This window comes from Lethenteron reissneri, chromosome 44 (assembly GCF_015708825.2).
Source record: "Lethenteron reissneri isolate LAM-NWPU_2019-01 chromosome 44, ASM1570882v1, whole genome shotgun sequence".
Lineage (NCBI taxonomy): Eukaryota > Metazoa > Chordata > Hyperoartia > Petromyzontiformes > Petromyzontidae > Lethenteron > Lethenteron reissneri.
The window spans coordinates 9874350-9899600 of NC_083822.1; the positions used below are offsets into that span (position 1 = coordinate 9874350).

At 53.5% G+C, this 25251-nt stretch overlaps 1 protein-coding gene across 2 annotated transcripts in view; it reads left to right on the top strand.

The window, feature by feature from the left end:
- LOC133353550 (RNA binding protein fox-1 homolog 3-like) overlaps positions 1-25251 on the top strand; it is a 185716-nt gene that overhangs the window by 100186 nt on the left and 60279 nt on the right. Inside the window, exons 1-2 of one of the 2 annotated variants that reach the window (XM_061569871.1) lie at positions 8291-8418; positions 10379-10717. In XM_061569871.1, the coding sequence (XP_061425855.1) occupies positions 8314-8418; positions 10379-10717 (444 nt within the window). In that variant the 5' untranslated portion in view covers positions 8291-8313. Of the gene's footprint in view, positions 1-8290; positions 8419-10378; positions 10718-25251 lie in introns of those variants that run through there. The other variant, XM_061569870.1, reaches the window with a different exon arrangement.

Consider the following 25251-nt stretch of genomic DNA (forward strand, 5'->3'; position numbering starts at 1 on the left):
CACAGCGCTCCTCCGCCCCCCTCTCACCGCCAGCCTCTCCCCACTCACAACCCCCAATCACGCCGACTTTTCTGTGCTTGCCCCCTTCATCCCAGCTACCCTCCCCAAACATTCCCCTACCCCCCTCCCCACGGCACCCCACCCCCTGCCACTCCCACCGTCCCGAAATTTAATAATCCTCACAAAGAGCGCTGGCGTGCAGCCAGAACGCGTGCAGTCAGCCGCAGATTCTCGCGGGGCGCTTGAATCCCTCTGTTGAGTCAGATTCACACGGGAGAATTGAATCCCTCTGTTGAATCAGATTCACGCGGGAGTCTTGAATCCCTCTGCTGAATCAGATTTACACGGGAGTCTTGAATCCCTCTGCTGAACTAGGAGCCGCTCTCCATCTCGCTCTTAAAGGATCGACCCGGACACCAGATCTCACTAATAACTCACCGCACAGCTCACCCACACCAATGCTCGCATTTGTGTAGGTTTTTTTTACACCCATATAGAGATCGGCAAATCAAATAATCATTAAAACTTCGATACTCTATACGTCTACAATACAACTTCGTATCGTTAGACTCGGCACTGGCGCGATTATCTGTGGTGCCTAACGCGACCAAGACGATGAACACGACCGAGGCTCAGTCACTGCACTGGCTTCAAAGCTTGGTCTCTTCCCTCTCGCTCTCTCACCTACAGAGTCGTGGCTGTATGACACCATCCCCCCATAGTACCCCCACCCTCCCCTCCCGCCACAACCCCCCCCCCCCCAGTTCTCTCCCATCTCCTACTTCCACACCTCCACTTCCTTCCGCACCCCCCCCCTCTCTTTCTATATATCTCCCACCCACCAACCACCCCAAGTCCTTCCATTCCTCCCACGTCGTATTTCCCTTCCACCACCCTGAGATCTCTCTCACCATCCTACACACACACCTCCCCTCTGTATCTCCCACCCGCCCTTCCACCCCCCCCCCCTTGCTCCCACACGCCCCATCTCTCACCCACCCTTCCATCCCCATCTGCTCCCACACCCCTCACCCCCATTTCTCACACACCTTTCCACTCCCCCCCCCCCACCATGATCCCCCACACCCCAGGCTGTAATTTGTCAGCTTCGATGTGCCGCTCCGCGCGCGTCACGCAAACACGGGGCGCTGTTTTGTTCGCTCGCAAACAAACCCGCCTCGTGGACAAACAATCCGAGCTGTTTGCAAACAATTTGCTTACTCTCTAAACAACGAAGGGGAGAGGGGCGCGTGGCGCAGCGGGCAGACAGAGCGCGCGATTCGCCGAGTTGCAAGGTCATCATCATCATCGTCGTCGTCATCATCAGCCACGATAGATCCAATGCTGGATGACGAAAGCCTCGCCTCCCCACACAATCCGACACTAGCTCTCGCGATCGTGCGATGCAATGATTCAACGAGCAGCTTAATCGCCAACCACCATTATCATCCACGTCTACTGAACATCCGTGAAAAAGAGCATATTTAGCTCATCGTATTCCTCCAGACAGCTTCCTAATCCTTGGACTTCTGCTAGGCCTGACAGCTCCCTAACACTTGGACATCTCCTGGACCAGGCAGCTCCCTAACACTTGGACATCTCCTGAACCAGGCAGCTCCCTTACACTTGGACATCTCCTGGACAAGACAGCTCCCTAACACTTGGACATCTGCTCGGCCAGACAGCTCCCTAACCCTTGAACATCTCCTGGACCAGACAGCTCCCTAACACTTGGACATCTCCTGGACCAGGCAGCTCCCTCACACTTGAACATCTCCTGGACCAGACAGCTCCCTAACACTTGGACATCTCCTGGACCAGACAGCTCCCTTACACTTGGACATCTCCTGGACAAGACAGCTCCCTAACACTTGGACATCTGCTCGGCCAGACAGCTCCCTAACCCTTGAACATCTCCTGGACCAGACAGCTCCCTAACACTTGGACATCTGCTCGGCCAGACAGCTCCCTAACCCTTGAACATCTCCTGGACCAGACAGCTCCCTAACACTTGGACATCTGCTCGGCCAGACAGCTCCCTAACCCTTGGACATCTCCTGGACCAGACAGCTCCCTAACCCTTGGACATCTCCTGGACCAGACAGATCTCTAACCCTTGGACATCTCCTGGACCAGGCAGATCCCTAACCCTTGGACATCTCCTGGACCAGGCAGATCCCTAACCCTTGAACATCTCCTGGACCAGACAACTCCCTAACATTTGGACATCTGCTGGGCCAGACAGATCTCTAACCCTTGGACATCGCCTGGACCAGACAGATCCCTAACCCTTGAACATCTCCTGGACCAGACAACTCCCTAACATTTGGACATCTGCTGGGCCAGACAGATCCCTAACCCTTGGACATCTCCTGGATCAGACAGATCCCTAACCCTTGGACATCTACTCGGCCAGACAGCTCCCTAACCCTTGGACATCTGCTAGGCCAGACAGCTCCCTAACCCTTGGACATCTCCTGGACCAGACAGATCCCTAACACTTGGACATCTCCTGGACCAGACAGATCTCTAACCCTTGGACATCTCCTGGACCAGACAGATCTCTAACCCTTGGACATCGCCTGGACCAGACAGATCCCTAACCCTTGAACATCTCCTGGACCAGACAACTCCCTAACATTTGGACATCTGCTGGGCCAGACAGATCCCTAACCCTTGGACATCTCCTGGATCAGACAGATCCCTAAACCTTGGACATCTCCTGGACCAGGCAGCACCCTAACCCTTGGACATCTGCTAGGCCAGACAGATCCCTAACCCTTGGACATCTCCTGGACCAGGCAGCACCCTAACCCTTGGACATCTGCTAGGCCAGACAGATCCCTAACCCTTGGACATCTGCTAGGCCATACAGATCCCTAACCCTTGGACATCTCCTGAACCAGACAGATCCCTAACCCTTGGACATCTCCTGGACCAGACAGCTCCCTAACCCTTGGACATCTCCTGGACCAGGCAGCACCCTAACCCTTGGACATCTCCTGGGCCAGACAGATTCCTAACCCTTGGACATCTCCTGGGCCAAACAGCTCCCTAACCCTTGGACATCTCCTGGACCAGACAGATCCCTAACCCTTGGACATCTACTCGGCCAGACAGCTCCCTAACCCTTGGACATCTGCTAGGCCAGACAGCTCCCTAACCCTTGGACATCTCCTGGACCAGACAGATCCCTAACACTTGGACATCTCCTGGACCAGACAGATCTCTAACCCTTGGACATCTCCTGGACCAGACAGATCTCTAACCCTTGGACATCGCCTGGACCAGACAGATCCCTAACCCTTGAACATCTCCTGGACCAGACAACTCCCTAACATTTGGACATCTGCTGGGCCAGACAGATCCCTAACCCTTGGACATCTCCTGGATCAGACAGATCCCTAACCCTTGGACATCTCCTGGACCAGGCAGCACCCTAACCCTTGGACATCTGCTAGGCCAGACAGATCCCTAACCCTTGGACATCTCCTGGACCAGGCAGCACCCTAACCCTTGGACATCTGCTAGGCCAGACAGATCCCTAACCCTTGGACATCTGCTAGGCCATACAGATCCCTAACCCTTGGACATCTCCTGAACCAGACAGATCCCTAACCCTTGGACATCTCCTGGACCAGACAGCTCCCTAACCCTTGGACATCTCCTGGACCAGGCAGCACCCTAACCCTTGGACATCTCCTGGGCCAGACAGATCCCTAACCCTTGGGCATCTCCTGGGCCAAACAGCTCCCTAACCCTTGGACATCTCCTGGACCAGACAGATCCCTAACCCTGGGACACCGCCTGGGCCAGACAGTGCACGGAGTCTTGAGGAATAACTCGTGAATCTAGCTTTTTTTTGCGAGAGGGGTAGCAGGGAGAGGGGGTGGGGCCAGTTTTCACGCAACAAAAGAGTGGATCTCTCTCCCAAGACGGATCCTGTCAGCATAGGGCCGACTGCAATATGTAAACCTGTCTCATTCAATCTGCGTGCTTATTTATTTATTTTAAATCTGCACCGTATACCCCCAGGCTCCTCGTTGCTCGTGTCTATCCCTCTCTCTCCCCCCTTCCGTCCTCCTCCTCTTCCACCTCCTCCTTCGCGCGTAGAATCTAGCGGTGGAGGAGAATGACAATTGAGGGGGCGGGGTGTAGGGGTACGGGGTGGGGGGTGGGATACATTCTGACACGTGCTTCTGACTTCCCTCCACGTGGGGATTGTTCTATTTTGGTGGAGGGTTTTTTTTACGGGGGTAGTGGAAGGGGGTGGGAGGAGACAGTTGGGGAAGGATTTACAAAGTCCGTGTTCACGTGGTTCGTGGTCGTCAGCGAGGAGGATTCTGTTGTAGTTCACACGGTGGTGGTGGCGGTGGTGGTGGCAGTTGTCGAAGTGCACCTTGCCTGGCGCAAGAACCCGCGGGCCGATGTCCGAGTCGCGTTCTGCCGAGTGGCGGCCGATCGTGACGGTGGTGCGTACGTTTGGCGGTGATAGTTGGCGGCGCAAGGAGGTTGATGGTGATGGTGGAGGTTCTGGAAGTTAGGTGGTAGTGGTTAGCGAGGTGCGGGAGAATGGAGGGTTGTTCGCGTTTAGAGCCTCCCCTAGCGAGCGCACCCACGCTCCTCCGCCTCCGCAACGTCGGGCGTTGCACCAACATTTGATTTCCAAACCCATGCCAACGTCGGCCAAACGTTGGCACGTTTACTGGGTAACGGCTACGGGTGTCGGTGATGCGCTCGAGGCTTCCCGTGACGTGATCGCTCGTGGCGAGAAGTTGCCGATGGCCTCGCATTCGTTTGGTGGCAGCACGTTCTGCAGTCACGTGGTGGACTCGTCTTTGACCTCGCGCCCGCCACGTGTGGAAGAGACACCGTGCCCGGGTTGTGCGCGCTGCAGAATTTTGGGGTTTTTTCCCGTCGCGCTGAGCGTGGAGAGCTGTGGAGAGCAGATGCGGTCAAGACAGTCAGAGGCGAGGAGACGGTCTTGAGACTGGACTTGTGCACGGACAGGGATGGCTGTGGGTGATTGTTGTGGGGATGGGAGTTTTAGACCGCCCCCTCCCCCACTGCCCACTCCTGAGGGCAGCAGAAGAGAAGGAGCGACCTCCCTGTTGAGCGGAGTTTTTACAGTTTTGAGGTGGTTTATCAAAAGCACTGTCCGTGTTCACCGGGGTTAAATCGTATTAGTGATCAAACTTGTTGGAAATTACAAGCCACGTTATTAATTACAGTTACTTTACTTTCGAGCAAACTTCTTGAGAAATAGCTCGTGTTAACCTTGCGTTCACGTGAACGGTTTCATAAAATCGCCTTGCACTAAACCGGTTTAAGTAGAGAGGAACCCAAAGATCGACGTTATATCAACATAATTTTGAGCCCTCATTAATCCACTGGTGGATGATGCACCCCCCCCCGCCACCCCACAACGCCGCCGGCTTTTCTGCCATACTTCACCAGGCTGGTCGTAAATTTCGGTTGGGCGCATTGGCAGCGCGCTGAACCTGCGATCGGCACGGCTGGCTCGGTACGGCGCGAAAGGAGTTCAGCATGCACACGTACACCAATGCCATTCGATGCCATTCATCCGAGGGCTCGGGTATCAAAGCTGCCGTCGGTGCTATACCCCCCCCCCCCCCACAGCCTCCACCCCTCAAAATCTCAGAACCGGGATGAAAACACAGCGGATGCTGCAAAGGATGCGCTCACACCCATTATTCCTGGTGACACTCGCACATGGGGACGAAGTCTTACACGCGCACAAAATAGTCCCGACAATGCCTCGTGTGTTCAGTGGTGGTGTGCGGCGGAGGGGGGGGTGAGTGGGATGGAGGGGCGGGGGTACTTTATCTTGAACTCCCACGCGGTTATAACCGATCCTGGAGCACGCGTGTTGAGGCTTGTGCTGCCAGTGGCGTAGCGCGGTTGGCATAGGTCCTGATGCAATGGATGGAATGGGGGTCCCTTGTCCAATTTCCTCAGCTCCTCGTACCACACGTCACCTATTATTACTGCCAAACACCGCCCACCACTGCCACGCAGCAGCCAACACTACCACATAGCACCCAACACTACCACACAGCACCCAACACTACCACACAGCAGCCAACACTACCACACAGTACCCAACACTACCACACAGCGCCCAACACTACAATACAGCAGCCAACACTACCACATAGCAGCCATCACTACCACACAGCACCCAACACTACCACACAGCACCCAACACTACCACACAGCACCCATCACTACAATACAGCACACAACACTACCACACACCACGACTTCACACAGTGGCGAGGTTGGTATGGGTCCGAGTCTATGTCCTACGGTACCTGGGCAGCCCCTCCCCCCCACCGCCCTCCCTCCCCCCCGCACTTCGTGGCGCAGTTGCACCGCCTGCACACACACTCGCTAGCGTAGTGAATCCATTTGCAAGACACCGCACATCTGGAATGGCGCGTGGCTCCCGCTTGCTGTCCATCGGCGGAGTAGGGGGTGAGGTGGAGGGAGGAGGGGAGGCTCGTAATGGTGAAACTGTTACGATCCATCCCTTCCCTACTCGCCGATGAGTGCTGCACGCAATAGACCTCGCGTAGCGACGGCACCAGAGAAATGAGATCGATGGCTCGTTGTGTGCGTGTGTTTACGTGCATTGTCCCGAGCTGCACACACGAGGAGAGAGAGGGGGGGGGGGGGCGCAGGGAATGGGGAAATTGAAATGAAATGTCTGGATGGTTCTCTGTCACCAATCGAGATTCATCTTTGGTCTCGTTCATCAAAAGTCGTAGTGATTCCTCAACATTGAAGCTGTTAGCATCTTCTGTTTATAACCTTCGCCTGTGGTGTAAATTACACATTCCTATGACGGGGGGAGAGGGGGCGTGAGGTTTTGGGATGTATATCCACTATGACACCATTGTTGAATGACTCACAAAGTGGTGCTCGTTGTATCGACCCCCGCCCCCCCCCCTGGAGGGATGATAGGCCGAGTCAATCCCCCAAGGCCAAATGTAACATTTGCATATCATTGAGGTGCTATTTGCATTCGTCGTTAATAATTGATTCTGGGGATCGAATTTAATTGGCGGATCGATACAATGTCTACTCGGCACGTGTTTGCCAACAGGAGTAACTCGCGCGTCCGCACAGGGTGGGCAAAGGGCGTGGAACATTGCGTGGACTCAGAGGTGGCCAAGTGGCAGTACAGCAAGTGGGTTGACGATTCACGTTGGCGCGTGCCACTTAAGCGCTACCGCCTCTTAAGTAAAACTAAAAGAAAAGAAACCGCATTAGCCGAGGAGGATGAGCAGCATGCGTCGGCGTTCAACGTCTCGGTCCACGAATGAGAAGGAGGTTTATTGGTCGCAGTTTCACAAATTCATCGGCACGTGTCAATGATAATAGTGAATACTCATAATATACTTGTAATCGTGACATTCCAGTCGGGTGCTGGAGGGGTTACTGACAAAATGTTGGCATAAAAGAACAGGCTGGTAGGTATCTCTGCGTGCTCTGAAGAAGGGGCAATTGCCCGAAACGCCGCCCCCAAATATAAACCAAAAATATGACTACTCTCACCACAGAATGCTGCTGTTGTTGTTGACGAATGTGTTGACTTGTTGTTGTTGTTTGTGCGTGTGCACCACCTGGCAAGGCAGCAGCAGCACTAAATCACGAGCTACATGTCGGTCATTATGTATGTTGCAGGTCGAAAGGCAGCGGTGGTACAGTGGTTATCCCACTCCGCCGAAACCACAACGACCTCAGTTCAATTTCAATGCATGGTGAACATCGTGGCTGGTGATATATGCCAACCGGTCTTGGGCCTGCCTGCTCATGCCATATCCCTCCCTCTTCCTACCTCCACCACGAACCCTTAATGACCAGGGTGGCGAACTTATTTAAATACATTAAAGAAGCACCATGACGTCACCATCAACATCATTTACGTAAAGATTACGTCCGCCTCCAGACGGCGCAAGCTCTACCCCGCTCGCCGAACCAAGCTCTCATCTTAGCCGTCCCTGGCCCCGACATGCCGGCTAAAATCCCCCTATTTCGCATTGTCATATTTTTCTACAAATGTGAAATGCGGACGAAGTAGTCAAGGTTGATGTCACGGGCCATCACGACGGCACGCGCGCGCGCGCGCACGCACGCGCACAGCAGTGGCCGTTCGTTTAAGTGATCTCCAAGAGGCCTGCTAATGGCAACATTTCATAAATTATTGACATTTGTGCGAGAGCAAATAAATAAATAATCGCTGAAATGAAGGTCGCTCGTTATATTGCGGTGGGGGAGAGGAGGAGGATGGAGGAAGAGGAGGAGGAGGAGGCGAGATGCGAGGCGGAGGGGAGCAAAGCGACGGCGGGTGTCAAGGCCGAGAAATACAACGCACGGACGAGCGAGAGACAGGCAAACACAAAGACCACCAGGCGGACACACAGGCAGACACATCAGTATACAGGCGGGGGGAAACAGACAGACAGGCATGCAGGGTTAACAGACAGATAGAGAGAGAGATCGTCTGACAGACATGCAGACAGACAGTCAGTAGATTTGATCGGCAGATACTCTTAGGTTTTTTTCGGTAAAGTCACGTAGGTAAAAATAAAAATGAATAATAAAATAGATATAATAATAGAAATACAATAATAAATCACGACGTTTCGGAGGCAATACAAGTCGTGATTTATTATTTTATTTCTATTATTATTTCTATTATTTTTATTATTTATTTTTACTTTTTACCAACGTGACTTTACCGAAAAAACCTAAGAGTATGAATCCTTGCAGTCACGATAACTTCAAATCTAGAATTGATAGGCAGACCCAGGCTGACGAACATACCTGTAGGGTTGGCAAGTGAACGTACAGGCAGACGTACGCACTGACAGACAGACAGACAGGCAGACCGACAACGCAAATAGACCCGCAGACAGGCAGTTTGGCAGACAGACAACTCAGCAGAAAGACGGGAAAACAGACGCGCGGACCGAACAGGCAGACAGGTAGCCATGCGCACAGGTAGACGGACGTGTAAGCAACCAATCAGGTTCAACAGATTTCGATTTAAAGCTTTCGTGACTGCAGGGATTCATCTTCTTGGTTCTTTCGGTAAAGTCACGTAGAAGGGAAGTAATAAAATAATTATATTTTATAAAATAATTATATTTTATTACTTCCCTTCTACGTGACTTTACCGAAAGAACCACGAAGAGGTTCAACAGACTCACAGAGAGCATCACAGGCGCGCCGCCGACAGACAGGCAGACAGTCAGACAGGCAAACATCTCAGGCGCCGTGGCAGAGCCGCGCTCAGAGTATCCAGGGGTGGGATGGGGGTGGTGGGGGACCCAGGGGAGCGACGGCCGATCTCGTAGCCGGCTACGGCTGCCGTCTCCTCGTGGTGGCGGCTGTGGGACGACTTCGCTTCCACGGCTCCCGTGTGCGATGTCATCCTGCACGCGTGGAGCTGTCCGTCTGCACGCATGAGCGAGTACGCACCGCGCTAATGACCCCCCCCCCCCACCCCACCCCCGTTCACCGGAGTTCGATTCCCGCTCGCGGGCAACGACGGTGCCGAATATCTGAACCGGTCCTGAGTAGCTGGTGCAGGTGTGTGTGTATTTGCGTGTGTGTGTACATGGTGGGGAGCGGTGGTGTAGCGGTTAGCGCGCTGCGCTACGAACCCGACGACCCGGGTTCGATTCCCGCTCACGGCCAACACCCAGTGACGATTATCTGAACCGGTCATGGGCCTCCTCTAGGTCGACTCAGCCTCAAATTAGGACCTGGTGTGGTGTGTAAACATCATCTCTGGGAAGACAAAGGCGGCCGCTGCGCAATGCTGGCCATACCCGTACCCCGAGTTCGCCGCGTCGGCCTTCATAGGTGCTCGCTAACAGCACGTGTCCATATCAGCCGAGTCAATACGGAAGATTGCATTGGCAATCAAAGTGTACCTAGCCTGGCACAAGCGCTGTGGTGACCGTTATGCATTTGTATCCGAGGTGCATTTACCTCTGGCTGTGTGCGCACCGCGAACCACTGCACCACAGCTCCACATTGATGTTTGATGTTGTGCTAGTCAACAGGATTACCTGCTCAGCGCTCATGCTATTGTTGTCTCTGCTCCTCGCCCCCCACATCCTTTTGTCACCCTGCCCCCCATTTCGAACCCCCATCGTTCCTCGCCCCCCACATATTTTGCCATCCTTCCCCCCACCTCCATCCACCACACTCCCGCACACATTTGTTGCCATCCCACATTTCCTCCTCCACCCCCCACCGACCCTCTCTCTCTCCCCCTCCCCTTACCATCCACACCACTCCCCAACCGCACCACCCCACCGCCCTCCCGCGACCCGTAAAGGGGACGCAGGAGCCCCCGCTGCCCCCCGAGCCCATGGCGCACGCGTACCCGTCGGGACAGTTCGCGGCGCCGTCCCAGAACGGCGTCCCCGCCGACTACGGAGCGGCGCCGCCGCCACCGCCGCACGCGGCGCTCCCCCACGGCGTCGTGCCGGACTACGGCTCCGGGCAGCCGGGCGGAGGAGTCGCGCCTCCGCCCGATCACGAGGTGGCCGCCGCCCTCTACACGACGGCGGCGGTGGCGCAGCAACCCCCGGCGTCGCATCACCACCACCACCATCACCAGCAGCAGCAGCACCATCAGCAGCAGCAGACGGCGCAGAGCGGCGGCACGGTCACGGTGAGAGGAGGAGGAGGGGGAGAGGGGGAGAAGAGGTGGGAGGGGTGGGTAAGAGGTCACGGTGTCCGCGAGAGATGAGTGCGGAGGTCACGCCGCGCTGCTCCAAGGACCACGAGGGGCAAAAGTCACCGGTCATCAGCTGCCACCGACTCAGAAACACAAAGACCCCCCCCCCCCCCGTGTAGCCTGAACAGATTGTTTGGCAAGTGCTGTTAGCGAGCACGGATGAAGGCAGGTACGACACCACGCCCGACCGCATTTGTCTCCCTCGTGGCGATGGTTTAACATCGCACCGGGTTCTCATTTGAGGCCACGTCGACCTAGGGGATACCCAGGACCGATTCAGATATTAGTCTATGGCTTTCTGTGCAAGTCTATGGCTTTATGTGTGAGTCTCTGTATTCAATACGTCACCACGCCGTTTCATAGTGTAGGCATTATGTCACGTGTACCAGATTTTCAAATCGTTTTCACTGTCAAAAAGTACATACAAGTCTATGCGTTAGCCAATAACGCTGTGACTTTAAAAAAATATATATAGGCAATGGCTCTTCTCCATAGCACACGAATGACTCATGAATGACTCATGAATGACTCACGTTGCTCATCAGTTCGTTTAGTTCGTTGTGCTTGTGAGCCACTGCCGACGCAGTTCCACCGAACAATTTTGTTGAGAAAGTTAAGAAGGACTCGAGCAGGGGTACGTCGTGTTTAGACGGGATGACGGTCGAGTCTAACCACGGAGTGGAAGCCAAAGGAGACAACGCACCCGAGAAAAAATCACGTCCATCGTGGAGACGGAGCGATGAAATCAACTCCCGTGCACTGTGGCTGCTGGGTGGATTGTTGCGTCGCGGAACCGGGAGAGATGTCAACGGCTGTGGGGGGGGGGGGGTGGGGGGAAGGCAGGTTGGGTGGTAGGCTGTCATCCAGCAGTGGATCAATCATGGCTGCTGCTGTTGCTGCTGCTGCTGCTGACAGCCCCGTGTGTGTGTTGTCTTTCTTTCCTTGCGCTTGGTAAATTGGCGAGAGTGCGTGCGCGCGCGCGTGTGTGTGTGATCCAAAGTGGAGTGATTTGCAGGTGGCTTTTCAGCGTCGGAATGCTTTGGACATTCCCAGTGACATTTTATTATACTGGTAGGAGCTTCCTGGTTACACCAGCCCACAGGGGATTATTGTGTCCGTCTGTCGTGCATCCAAAAATGGGAGGGGTGGGGCTGGGTGGAGAGGGGAGGGTGGGGAGGGGCTGGGTGGGGAAGGTGGGGCTGGGTGGGGGTGGGAGGGGTGGGGCTGGGTGGTGGGGACTGGTCACCCCGTGGTGCCCTTATAAAACTCAACGTTTAACCTACTCACGCCGGCTTGTGCCCGCCCTCACAGTCGGACATATTTGCGGAATACACCACGCCGCCGTTGACCCTGACCATTGACCGAGCAACCCAACGTTCCTACCAGCTCCCTCCGCAGGAATGTGTTATTAGCTGTGGGAGGAAACCCGATATATCTCGGAGGAAACCCAGACAGAACGAGGAGAGAACATACGTACATGCGTACACACAAACATACAAACAGGGGCAGAACATACAAACTCCACACGTAGAAAGGCGCCCCGAGTTGGGAGTCGAACCCGTGTCTCTTGTTGCTGTGAGGCCCGAGTGTCAACCCCCCGCCCTGACGAATCATACCGGCAACCACTAGAGGCGCTACCATTCACCACTAAATATTGACTGCAGGAATCCACATTCTTTGGGTCTGTCGGTAAAGTCACGTAGATAGGTTCAAAGAAAATAACAAACAAAAAACTGCGACGTTTCGATCGCAACACGAGCGGTAGTCATCAGGAAAAGGATGACGACCGCTTGTGTTGCGATCGAAACGTCGTAGTTTTTTTTTCTTTGAACCTATCTACGTGACTTTACTGACAAACCCAAAGAATCACATTCACCATTAGTCAACACATGGCAGAATTCTCGCGATGCTGCTGCTGTTGCCTCGGCAGTTGTGCATAAGCACACGTGAAAGGAAAACGTTGATAATCGGCGACGTTTCGGGTCATGGCCCCTTCTTCATCGCACGTAAAGTTGTTTTAACTGCAATAAAATCGGCTCGAAAAGTGTGCATCTTTACAATGCAATGGAACGAATCAGTCCACCGCTCAAACGCTCGTCAAGCCAACGCGACTGCTGCCGAGATGTTATAAACGCGTTCACGCAACAACAACAACAACAAAAACGTCAGCGGACATCTCGCTCACTTCATTAGCTCATAAAAAAAGGTGCCCAGCGTCAATGTTGATCGCAGCTCCGCGTTGGCGAGGCGGCGCCCTCCCTACACACGCGCACGAAGAGAGCCTCCCCACCGTGAACCACTCGCGAAAGGAATCTATGGCTGGAGCGAGTGGAGCGGTGGGTGGCGCAGTGGTTGACGCGCTGCGCTGTGAACCCGGCTCAGTCACACGGTATTCACCGGATCATTAAGACGCCCCCCCCCCGACATTGACCCGCCCCCCCCCCCCCCCCGCAATGGTGCGTCTTACTTTCCGGACAATACGGCGGCTGGCATCAGTGGCGAATTGATATCTGAATCGGTTCTGCCGTGCTCCTTTCCGCCCCCCCCCCCTCCCGCCGCCCCCCCCCCCTTCTTTACTAATCTGCATTGACCAAAGCGGTGAAGTATGGTTAAGCAAATCCCCATTCTAGATTTGAAGCTTTCGTGACTGCAAGGATTCATACTCTTAGTTCTTTCGGTAAAGTCACGTAGGTAAAAAATGAAATTAATATTTTTTAAAATTTAATTTCATTTTTTTACCTACGTGACTTTACCGAAAAAACTAAGAGTACAAATCCCCATTGCCGACACGGCACCGAGAGGCTTTCGTCCAGTAGTGGACCGACGACAAAGGGCAGTGGGTTATTGTTTGGCCTCAGAAGGGATGCTGCTGCTGCTGTGTAACGGGCATCACGCTCGACTCGCTATCCAGAGGTCCGCCGGTTCGATCCCTCGGCTCAGCAATTTATTAAACTGAGCACATTTCTTAAATTCGCCCCCCCACCTCCACCACCGCCTCTGTCCACCCAGCAATTGGAATGGAGCACACGGCACTCGATATATCAGTTGCTTGCGTGCGGTGGGGTACATTCTGGATAGGTATACCCCCCCACCCCACCTCTTTAAAAGATATATGACTCGCGTGGAAGAGTAGACCAAATACCTTCTGGCGGTCTTTCCACCAGCAAATGCCGTGAACAAGCAAGCAAGAAAGAAATTGCAGGGGCCGTGCCTTTGTCTGTTTTGTTTATTTTTTTCCACATTATATTTGTATCCAGAGTCCAGATGCAAATGCATTCCCCCAAGGCGCGTTACAATATACACGCGCATCGGAGGGGGCCCATATATCCACACTGCCCGCGCTGATGCCACAATCCATCTCGCTCCGTCCCACACGCCTCAGCTATTCTTATCGCTCCGTCTCAACGGTGGGAGTTGTCCTCTGGCGCGCGTTCCCAACTCTGCCCGTTCCATCACCGTTCTTTGCCCATCGGCCCACCACCACCGCCACCGCCATCATCATCCATCCATCCTCATTGCCGCGGTGTGTCCCGTGCCCCCCCCCCCCCCCGGCCCCCTTTGCAGTACTCTTATTAACGGGCGATGCGATTCAGCTAACGTGCGTTTGTCCTCCGATCCCCGTGTGTTTCTTCTGTAATTTAGAGATGACAAAGGTCATACATTAGTGCTGTTGTGAAATGTGTACAATTCTTACCGTCATGACGGGTGGGTTTAGTTGTAGCTATGGGTGGTTTAGTGGAAGCGATGGGTGTTTAGTGGTAGTAACGGGTGGTTTCGTTGTAACGTTAGGTGGTTTAGTGGTAGTGGTGGGTAGTTTAGTGGTAGTGATACGTGGTTGAGTGGAAGTGATGGGTGTTTTAGTGGTAGTTACCGGTGATTTAGTTGTAATGTTAGGTGTTTTAGTGGGATTAACGGGTGGTTTAGTGGTCATGTTAGGTAGTTTAATGATAGTGATGGGTAGTTTAGTGGTAGTGATAAGTGGTTTAGTGGGATTAACGGGTGGTTTAGTGGTCATGTTAGGTAGTTTAATGATAGTGATGGGTGGTTTAGTGGTAGTGATGGGTGATTTCGTGATAGTGGAGGGTGTCCAAATGGGAATCCAATGGCATAACGGGAGCGGTGGGTGGTTAAGTGGCAGTGCTGGTTGGTCTTGTAGTACTTCACAGTGGTCTCGTCTCCATCCTTGAACACATAATTTATCGACCTTTCTTTAGTGGCAGCTCAGGGAGGTTGACTGCTCGCCTCGTAGACACAAACGTCGTCAACAGACTTGTTCAGAACAACGTGTCTTGTGGGTTCACCGCGGGGGACGCTGGCCTCAGAGATGACCCTCTGAATGAATTGACGCCCATTCACCAAGGGGCACGGCGCGGTTGGCATGGTCTCTCGCGCAGGGAACGGAACGGGTGGCCCCTGCCAGATTTACCCCACCCCCCTCTTCCTATAGTAACCCCTAGGCCCCGTGGGCCGCTGTGCAGTTGCACCGCCTGCGCACCCGATAGCTTTGCCGCTGCCGTTGAACCTGCGGCGTTCGACGATCACCCGACGCTGGTGACCTTTTGCCGAATAAAGGTCAGATTTAACAGTGCCCAGGAAAGTTTAGCCGATATAATTAACGCGGATTAGATTATTATTATAATAATAATAAACGCCCTTCCATCTCGGTTCACGTTTGCATTTTGTTTCGAGTGCGCAGCGTTCGCTTAAGTTTATTTTTTCCATCTCCATCTGCCAGCGGAAACATTTTAATTGAATCACTTTTAGTAAAGAGAAAAAAAAGTGAGAGAGAGAGAGAGAGAGGGAGAAATTAGATGGGGGTCAGCGGTGTTGGTGGCTTCTCGGTTAATTTGCGGAATTAAATTTGAAGCGGCCAGGCTGAATCTAGGCCATCTTGAGATGAAACGCTCGCAGTCATCTGTCGCTTGAGACAAACACCCACCACGCACAGCAGAAACAGCAGCAGCGGAAGCAGCGGCGGCTGCAGCTTCTCTCGCCTGACGGTCTTCATCCAAAACCATCGCGATGGATTAAACGGAAGCACGGAGTTCGCCGCGCGTCACCGCCTCTGCCCGTAATTGGCGTGGTTCTTTTGTCCGTTCCTGGTCTTTCTCTCCACACACACACACACACAAAGTCACCGCCAATTTGCAGAGTGGCAGGTGAAGGCTGCTTTTGTGTTGTGGCTGAGTGGACGCGAGAGCCCAGGGTTGGCTTAGTCCGCGTGCCCAGACCAAATGTTTTACTTGCTGGCAACGCTTGAGTTGTACCAACATCCTTCAGTGGCCAAGATAAAAACAATTAAACGAAAACCTCGTTTAAATAAAAATAGCGATTTCATATGTTTGTGGCAAGGGGGCAGGAATTTCAAGGACAATTTCAGAGATTTTTTTTCCCCATCAGTTATTTTTTGTGTGGGGGCTTTTCCGTGACGTACTCATCCTGCCAAGGGTCTTCGTGTTTTGCGGCAGTGACGTCACCCTGATTCCACGTGATCGCATCGCGTGCGTACACCAAGTTTTTTTATTGTGCAGTCAAACCAAACACGTTTCTGTGAAAACAATTAGGAATTCGCAATCGTACGATCCATGAACATTCACCGCGCATAAACCCTCATCGTATGTCCGCGATCCGTCCCCCTTTTCGTTGAACTTCTGTCGCACCATACGTAGCCAACCGTGCTAATCGGAGGTGCGGGGAAGGACAACAATTTCCATCACGTTGGATTACACGTGGCGCAACCTGGGAGCTATGTGACACCACTTTCACCAAGGGTGGAATCGATCCGGTCTTCAGATCAAACTGAAACAGCAAACGAACTATCGGATCGTCCGAAATTTCATATCTAGGCCCCAAATGGATTTTGTTTTCATCGGATTCATCCAAACAAAAAATCTGAAACACATCCCAAAAGGAACACATTTGGTCTTGGCCACTCGGAGCAACGCGACCAGACACTGGCATCATCCGTAACGCGGGAACGCAGTACATTTTGGCACCACCCGTGGTAAACAAAACTCGAGTGTGGTCCCACGATGGACTCGTGGTACGAGACGTCCCCCCTCCACTCCTGGCGTGAAAGCGATGGGCTGGGGTTCCCCAGGTTTTCTCCGGAATTTAGTCCGTGAACGGGAGACGGGGGCCACGTCCCAACGCAAGTCTGATCAAGTGTTGTTTTGGGTTAGTTGGCGTCAATGTAAATGTGTCGTAAATGATAGGGAGGAGGAGGGGGTGGGGGTGGCCCTGTTATTCTGACCCACAGTTAGATTTGACATTCAGTCATTTCATCGATTCAGGGTCGCCGTTTGAATAAATAATAATATCTCGTCAGCCTTCTGTTTTTTTTATCATATATCAATCAGCTCGCGCGTGGGTGCAATGCGTGGATTATTACAATTGCAGGATTGTGAGAGATAGCGACAACTTGGTAGAGACCTTCATGCAGCAGTTGATTGAACATGGCTGATGTTCATGATCAGGGCCGAATTTCCCACTGGATATTTTATGGAGCGCCACAAGGCTAGATTTGAGTCCGGATTATCGGCGTAAGGCACTACCACTAAGAGTACAAGTTATGCCTGTCGATAACAATCCTATGTTATTGTACGCTCCATCCCTATGGAGAGGTGAATGCACAGTAGACGCATGGACTCACCATTGTTATCCATGCCATTGTTATCCATGCCATTGTTATCCATGCCATTGTTATCCATGCGCTCTTCGTCAACGGAAAGTCAATGACTCGCACGAAAATCTTCTCTTCATCCCCGAGGAGTTACCCTGCTCCTGGGTACCCCTCGCTCACCCCAACTGTCCCCTTGCTCGACCCCACTAGCCCCGTTCAATGCCCGGGGTTCATTTCCTCACCCCCACATCCTCAACCCTCCTCCCTCACCCTCCTTATCGCCCCTCATGGGGGCCTTGCCTGACCCGCCGGGGGTTTCGCGAATCCTCTTTGCTCCGGGACCTCGTCCCCATTAAACGCGACCTCTATCCGCCGTTCTCACTTCACAGCCTCCTCCTCCTCCTCATCCAGGCCGCCGGGGCCACTGATGATCACAAGCCACACGGCTCCCGTGTCCTGCGCTAGAGGCTCCGGCGCGTGTCGGAGAGAGGCGACCGCGCCAGTAACAACCATTACGGACCGTCGGCGTCGTGCCTGTTTATGGTCACCTCTTGGGGGGTTTAGTGGCGTGGTGGAACAATGCGGACGCTGCGCGGAGGATCACTGATGAGCGTGTGTGTGGGATGGGGGGGGGGGGTAGTGTAGTGGTTACTGCACGACTCTACGAACCCGGAGACCGGACTTCCATTACCGCTAACGGGCAACAACCAGTGACGATTATTTGAACCTTTCCTGGGCCTCCCCTAGGTCTGCTCAGCCTACAAAATGAGTACCTAATGCGATGTGTAAACATCGTCAATGGGGAGACAAAGGCGGCCGGGCGTGAGGCTAGCAACCCACCCCGTCGTGTGCCGTGCCGACCTTCAGAGGTGTCACACGTGTTCGCTTAGAGCGCTTACCCCAACAGTCTGTGGGATAGATGTGCAGCAGTTGTTTTGCGTAAGGTTGCTAGATGTGAGATGGGTGAGTGTGCTGTAGATGGTTGCGTGATGATCAGTGTACGCAAAGTGGTTGGTTATAGTGAGCGAGTGAGCGTGCAAACGTTGCGTGTGTGTGTGTGCGTTTGCCTCAGGCAGACCGCACAGAGTTTCTGCTCAACACGTGAGCAGCACACCCGTAGAGATCTCCGTGTGTCGAACCATAGACACCATCGCCTCATGTGCCGCAACCTCCCCCATTTGCCCCTCACCCCCTGCCCACCCATTGCCAATCGATGCTCTTCGTGACAATGATTATGGCTCTAATGTCCATTGCGGGGTGCGGGGCCCCAGAAAAATCCAACCGTGTGGACCCCCCCCCCCCACCCCTCGACGCCTTCAAACTGATCCCGCTGTATTACATCTGACACCGTGACGCCGAAGCGTCCCCCCCCCCACAAAGCGCGGGGCCCAGGGCAGGCACCCCGATTCGTCATCCCCTAAGGGACAGCTCTGGATGATGCTCCCCACCCCGGCAAATGACATCGACTCGAGCCTCTGTTTTTTTTTCCCGACGCCACATTTCTCCACCACGTGCGCCTCCCCCCTCTCTCCCCCCCTCCGCCCCTCACCCAATCCTCCTTCACGCCCCCCCCTCCCCACCTCCACCCAACTCCACATCCACCTTCCTCGGACCCCTGCAGTTTCCCTGGCACATTCCCAACTCAATCCCCACGCTGCAGGCGCGAGTGACTCTCCCGCAAAACTGAACGAAGCGCAACCTCGTGCCGGTGGTGGCGGGGGTGCATTGGGGGGGGGGAGGGGGGGGGGCTATGATGAAGCCAGCCACTGCGGCTGGGCTGGCGAATCCACGAGTTCGGTGTCTGAGCACAAGCCGCGTGGGGGTGGCGACAAGGGGGCGGTGGTGCAAATATTTCCGTCGAATATTCTTTTTTGCTCCTCTGATTTTGAACTTATTTTTTACTTGAGCGAATTTTTGGTCCCCCCCCCCCAGCCCCCTCCCCACTGTGTGCGCTTTCGTCATCATCTCACACAGCGACGCGACTCTCCGCGCGAGAGAACGGCCCGCGGAAGTGGATTTCACAGAGCTGCATTCTGACATCTCTGAATGTGACCTCTGGTCCACAAAGACAAACAAAAGATTCCCTATATAGCCTCAATAGACTGTTGGGGCAAGTGTTGTTAGTGCGCTCTGCCACGTGGTAGCAATGTCCGTCGTATGGATGCACGTGCTCCTGAGCTTCTTTCGCACCGGAGGGAGACAACCACGCTAATTGGAGGTGCGGAGTACATGACGGTCAAAGCGATATTTTAATCAATAAACATGGAACTCATATACATTGAGAGCAGGACGAACGTTAATGCGATGGGCGAGTTGTCTGTGTGTGTGTGTGCGGTCATTGGTGACCGGGCTGAAAACATTAACTCGGGAAAACTCGAGGACACGCTTTGATGACTGGCCGCTGAAACCTGGACACACACCCACGAACCCATCAAGTGCAGCTAGAAGCCACCGTAGCCACAGCTGATGCCGACTTTTTCCTGGTTCACCGATGGTGTTCGACACGATGTCCGACGTTTTTCGCTGCACGTGCCGAGAGCTCCTTCGGGAACTGAAACGTCGGGCATCGTGTCCGAGTGCACGCGGCACAACCACAAGAACGAAAAAAACACTGCGTAGAGCAGCCCAGCACATCGCAACCACAACATTCTCACGGCGAAGTTGATGTTCAATTATACGATGTAACACAATTTTTGTTCCTGGGTAGTGAGTGTTATTTTTTAATTGCTTACGCCTAAAAGTATAGAAAATGTCTATCAGTCCCCACAAACTTTGCTTTTGTGACCAGTACTTTACGTGAAGGAATGACACTAATGCACACGTTTTCTCATTGAAAATAGGTACATTTCAAAATGTCACTGTCCTGTTTACAGTGAATCATTATCATTATTTTATCATAGTGCAGTCGTTATTAACCTGGGGTGCACGCACCGCCTGGAGGTGCGAGACGTGGCCAGATTTGTTTGAGAAGGTAAATCATTGAAATCGCGAATTCAGCACGAGGCACGTAAGTGCATCTTCCTTTGTTTCATCAAACCCCACGTTTGTATTCACATTGTAGATGTTGTAACCAAAGGAGTCCCAGACTGCAGTGAAGGTTAAGAACCACTGCAATAGAGGGTGAGTGCGCATTGTTGGAGGTGTGAGCAACGTTGAACAACCCTGTGGCCTGACTTGGTCATACTAAATTTCGATGTAAAGCTTTCGTGACTGCAGGGATTCATCTTCTCGGTTCTTTCGGTAAAGTCACCACGTAGAAGAGAACTAATAAAATAATAAAAATAAAACAATAAAATAATTCTCACGACGTTTCGGCCACAACGCAAGCAGCCGTCCTCAGGCGAAGACCAGGCCTGAGGACGGCTGCTTGCGTTGTGGCCGAAACGTCGTGAGAATTATTTTATTGTTTTATTTTTATTATTTTATTACTTCCCTTCTACGTGACTTTACCGAAAGAACCAAGAAGACTCGTCATACTATATTAGGTAAAAGTTTTGCTGGCTAGCTGGAGGTTTGGTGGGAAGGAGGGAGGGAGGGTGGGTGGGACGGAGGGTTTCGAATGAGTTGCTGGCTGCTACTTTGAATTAAAAGCGGGGCATCCTAAAAATACTGAGAGGGCGGATAGAATAAGGGCAGTGCAGCACGTGAATCAAACTTTAAATAAATGGCGAGGCTAATTGAAATGAGTCACGCTGAGATCTGCTTCGCGTCTCGGGCTCTCACCGCCTGTGAGTACGAGCCGTGCCGCGAAGCGCATCGCTTAATTGTTCTCGAAGCATTCAAAGTGGACCTGAGCTTTCGGCAGGGGGCGGGGGGGTGGTGGCTCGGCCCCCCTCCCACCCCTTCCCCCTTTGCTACGGGGCTGCCGTGAGAGCTCGGAGCTGGTAGGGCTGATGGCTCGGGCTGTGTGAGCCTGACCGTGCGCCTGATGCCGACAGCTACACGATGACAGAATCTGATCACAGCATGGGCTCAGTGCAGTCTCTCTCGCTCTCTCTCCCGATGCCTGCAGACACGTGGGTGCGCGCGTGTGTGTGTCTGTGTTATCTGTGTGTGTGTGTTGTTGTTGTGGGGAGCGATAGTGTAGCGGTTAGCGCGCGGCGCATCCGGGTTCGATTCCCGCTCACGGCCAACATCAGTGACGATTATCTGAACCGGTCCCGGGCCTCTCCTAGGTTGACTCAGCCTCAAATGAGTACCTGGTGCGGTGTGTAAACATCGTGACTAGGGAGACAAAGGCGGTCGGGCGTGGTGCTGGCCACCCATCCCCTCGTGTGTCGTTCCGGCCTTCATAGGTACTCGCTAACAGCACTTGCCCCAACAGTCTGTGAAGGCTATATGGGGGGTCTTTTTGTTGTTGTTGAGTGCGGTGGGGGTGGGACGGTAGCGGTTAGGGCGCTGCGCTACGAACCCGGCGACTCGAGTTCTACTCCACCTCACGTCCACCGCCGGTGACGAGTATCTGAACCGGTCCTGGGTCTCCCCCTAGGTCGACTCCGCCTCGACTGAGTACTTGCTGCGGGGTGTAAACATCAACACTAGGGAGACAAAGGCGGCCGGGCGCGGTGCTGGTCACCCACCGCCCCGTCACGCGTCAGCGTCGGCCTTCGTCGGTGTTCACACTCGCCAACAACACTCGCCCCAACAGTCTGTTAGAGGCACCACGGTGGGGGGCGGGGGGGTGGAGAGGGGGGGGCACATGTGTGAGTGGGAGAGTGAGCGAACGAGCGAGTGAGCGGGCGAGTATGTGTGTGTGCGAGTGGGTGTGTGTGCGAGTGTGTGTGTGCGAGTGTGTATGTGTGTGTGGGTGTGTGTGCAAGTGTGTGTGTGCGAGTCGGTGTGAGTGTGTGTGCGAGTGTGTGTGTGTGCGAGTGTGTATGTGTGTGTGCGTGTGTGTGAGTGTGTGTGTGTGCGTGTGTGTGTGCGAGTGTGCAATGTGTGTGTGTGTGCGTGTGTGTGTAGTGTGCGTGTGTGCGTGTATGCGAGTGTAATGTGTGTGTGCGTGTGTGTGCGAGTGTGCGAGTGAGTGTGTGTGCGTGTGTGCGAGTGTGTGTGTGCGTGTGTGCGCGTGTGTGCGAGTGTGTGCGAGTGTGTGTGCGAGTGTGTGTGCGTGTGTGCGCTGGCGGCTCGGCTGTGAGCGGATGACACTCTAGACGCAGGTCTTGGGTTGTTCGCCGTTAAACGTCACTCCGTGTCATCGCACCCCGTTTATGTGTCTCTCTCTCTCTCTCCCGGGCACCCTAATTATCCCCGCCGCGTTGTACGTGTTGCATAACGACGCGTGTGCGAATGCGCGTTCTTGTTTCGTGGTCGTGCGTGGGTTTTTGTGTTGTTGTTGTTGCGGTGGTGGTGGTGCAGCGGCGTTCATCAGCAGCCATGCGTGCGAAAGAAATACTGACAGTTGAGCAGATAGTATTAGTGTTGGCAAGTCATCGGCGTTGGTAAATGTTATTGGTAAGTGGCTTACCTCTACACTGTGGGCAGTCAGTCTATAAAACAACGCTATAAAACGTATATTGTATACAACCTCATCCGACAACTTAAATGACTTCACTCGATTCAAGGGTAAAGCTTGTACATCCACGCAATTGCTTTCCATGTGTTCGTCATCATCACCATCATCATCAACATCATCATAATAATCACCATCATCATCATCACCATCATCAAAATCACCAACACCATCACCACCATAATCATTCTTCACCGAATAAATTTTGGTTTTCTATTGTAAATTATACCGATCAAAGGTGCCGTGTTTAGGGGTACACGTACATAACGAATGGCTTTGACTCCAAACTATTGCGGCTCGGACTTAAACGAGCATGCGACGCTGCGTGTAAACATCCTCGCTGGGGAGACAAAGACGGCCGTGGCCGAGGCGCCTGACCCACGCGACCTGCTCGCGAACCAAACCCGCCCCACGTGCAGATTCATCAACGTGCATTTATTCACGTGTTTTATTTTCAACTCGATTACAGTCTGTAACGCGGTCACATTTTACGACTTTGTTACCGCTTGTTTTAAGCAGGGTTCTGACAAATTTTCGTCACATTAGTGGGGGTGGTGGGGTGGGGGGCGGTGGTGCAATGTTGCTACTCAGTTTGTGACCCCCAGCTGCATGCTTGTTGAACTTCTTTCGCACCGTACGTAGCCAACCGGGCGAATCGGTGGTCGAGCACGATTGTTGATATGCAGGTTGTTTTTTTTTACGTTGGGATCTTTTCACCGATACCAGACACATTGCATGTTTTCGCTGTGGGAGGAAATCGAACATATGTGAATGAAACCTCCGCAGAAGAGGGGAGGGGGGAGAGAATGTACAAACTCCAAAGTTGCCCGAGTCCGGAGTCGAACCCAGCCGCGTGTTGCCGTGAGACATAAGTGTAATCAATGCATCACCCTGCCGTCCACTGTAACGGCCCCTCCACCCCTCCTCCTCATCCAGCAGTGAATTGACAAAGAACTAACAATAAAATAATAAAAATAAAACATAATATAATAATTCTCACGACGTTTCAGCCACAACGCAAGCAGCCGTCCTCAGGTGAAGACCAGGTCTGTCGGGGAGACAGCGTCTGACAGACCTGGTCTTCACCTGAGGACGGCTGCTTGCGTTGTGGCCGAAACGTCGTGAAAATTATTTTATTATGTTTATTTTTATTATTTTATTATTTCCCTTCTACGTGGACTTTACCGAAAGAACCAGAAGATGAATCCCTGCAGTCACGAAAGCTTTTAAATCGAAATGTAACTCTGAACAAATGCACGCGTTCACGAAGATGCCTGTTCTCTCTGTGAGTGAGTGGGCAGCGGTAGTGTAGTGGTTAGCGCTGCGCTGCCCTACGAACCCAGCCACCCGAGTTCGATTCCCGCTCGCGGCCAACGCCAGTGACGATTATCTGAACCGGTCCTGGGCCTCGCATAGGGCGACTCAGCCTCAAATGAGTACCTGGTTCGGTGTGTAAACATCGCCACGAGGGAGACAAAGTTCGACCGGGCGTGGTGTTGGCCACCCACCCCGTTGCGTGCCGTGACGGCCTCCATAGGTGCTGTCAAAATCAATCTGGGGGATCTTTGTCTTTGTGTGTGTTTGTAGCGGTGGGTACGATTCGACACCCGGCGAGGTGGGTACAATTCTCGCAGGTGGTGATGTTTGTGTCATGACAATAGTGGAGTGGGTCGGTGGTCTTGATGAAGATTACGGTGGTGGTGTAGAATCAGCCGTGGAAGCCGGGCGATGTGCTGGCCACCCGCCCTCTCGTGTGCCCTGCCCGGCTTTCGTAGGTGCCCGCTAACAACACTTGCCCCAACAGTCTGTTCAGGCTATACGGGGGAGCTTTGTCTTGAGTGAGTGTGAGTGAGAGAGGGAGAGTGCCCATATGTCATCATCGTCTCCCAGTACCATTCAATCGTCTCTAGTCAGTCATACTTATTTTTAAGTTGACATTTCCTTCGGTTTCTTCTTCCAACACCTCCCCCCCCCCTTAAAAACCCTCGTCCCCCTCCACTTTAACCCCAAACCCAAGCCTCGCTGTGGCATCTGTAACCTTCATCGATGCCCCTTCTGCTCTCCCCCCACCCCTCTCTCTTCCTCTCCCCCTCCTCTCCTCCTGCCCTCTCCTCCCCCTCCTCCCCCCCTCCTGTCCCCCCACCCCCTCTCCCCCCACCCCCTCTCCCTTCCTCTCCCCCTCTTCTCCCCCCACCCCCTCTCCCCCACCCCTCTCCCTTCCTCTCCCCCTCCCCCCTCCTCTCCTCCTCCCCTCCCCACTTCCTCACTTCCTCACTCCTCTTCCCTCGCCCGTTTCATCCCTTCCCTTCCACTCTCCTTTCCTCTCGGCTTCCC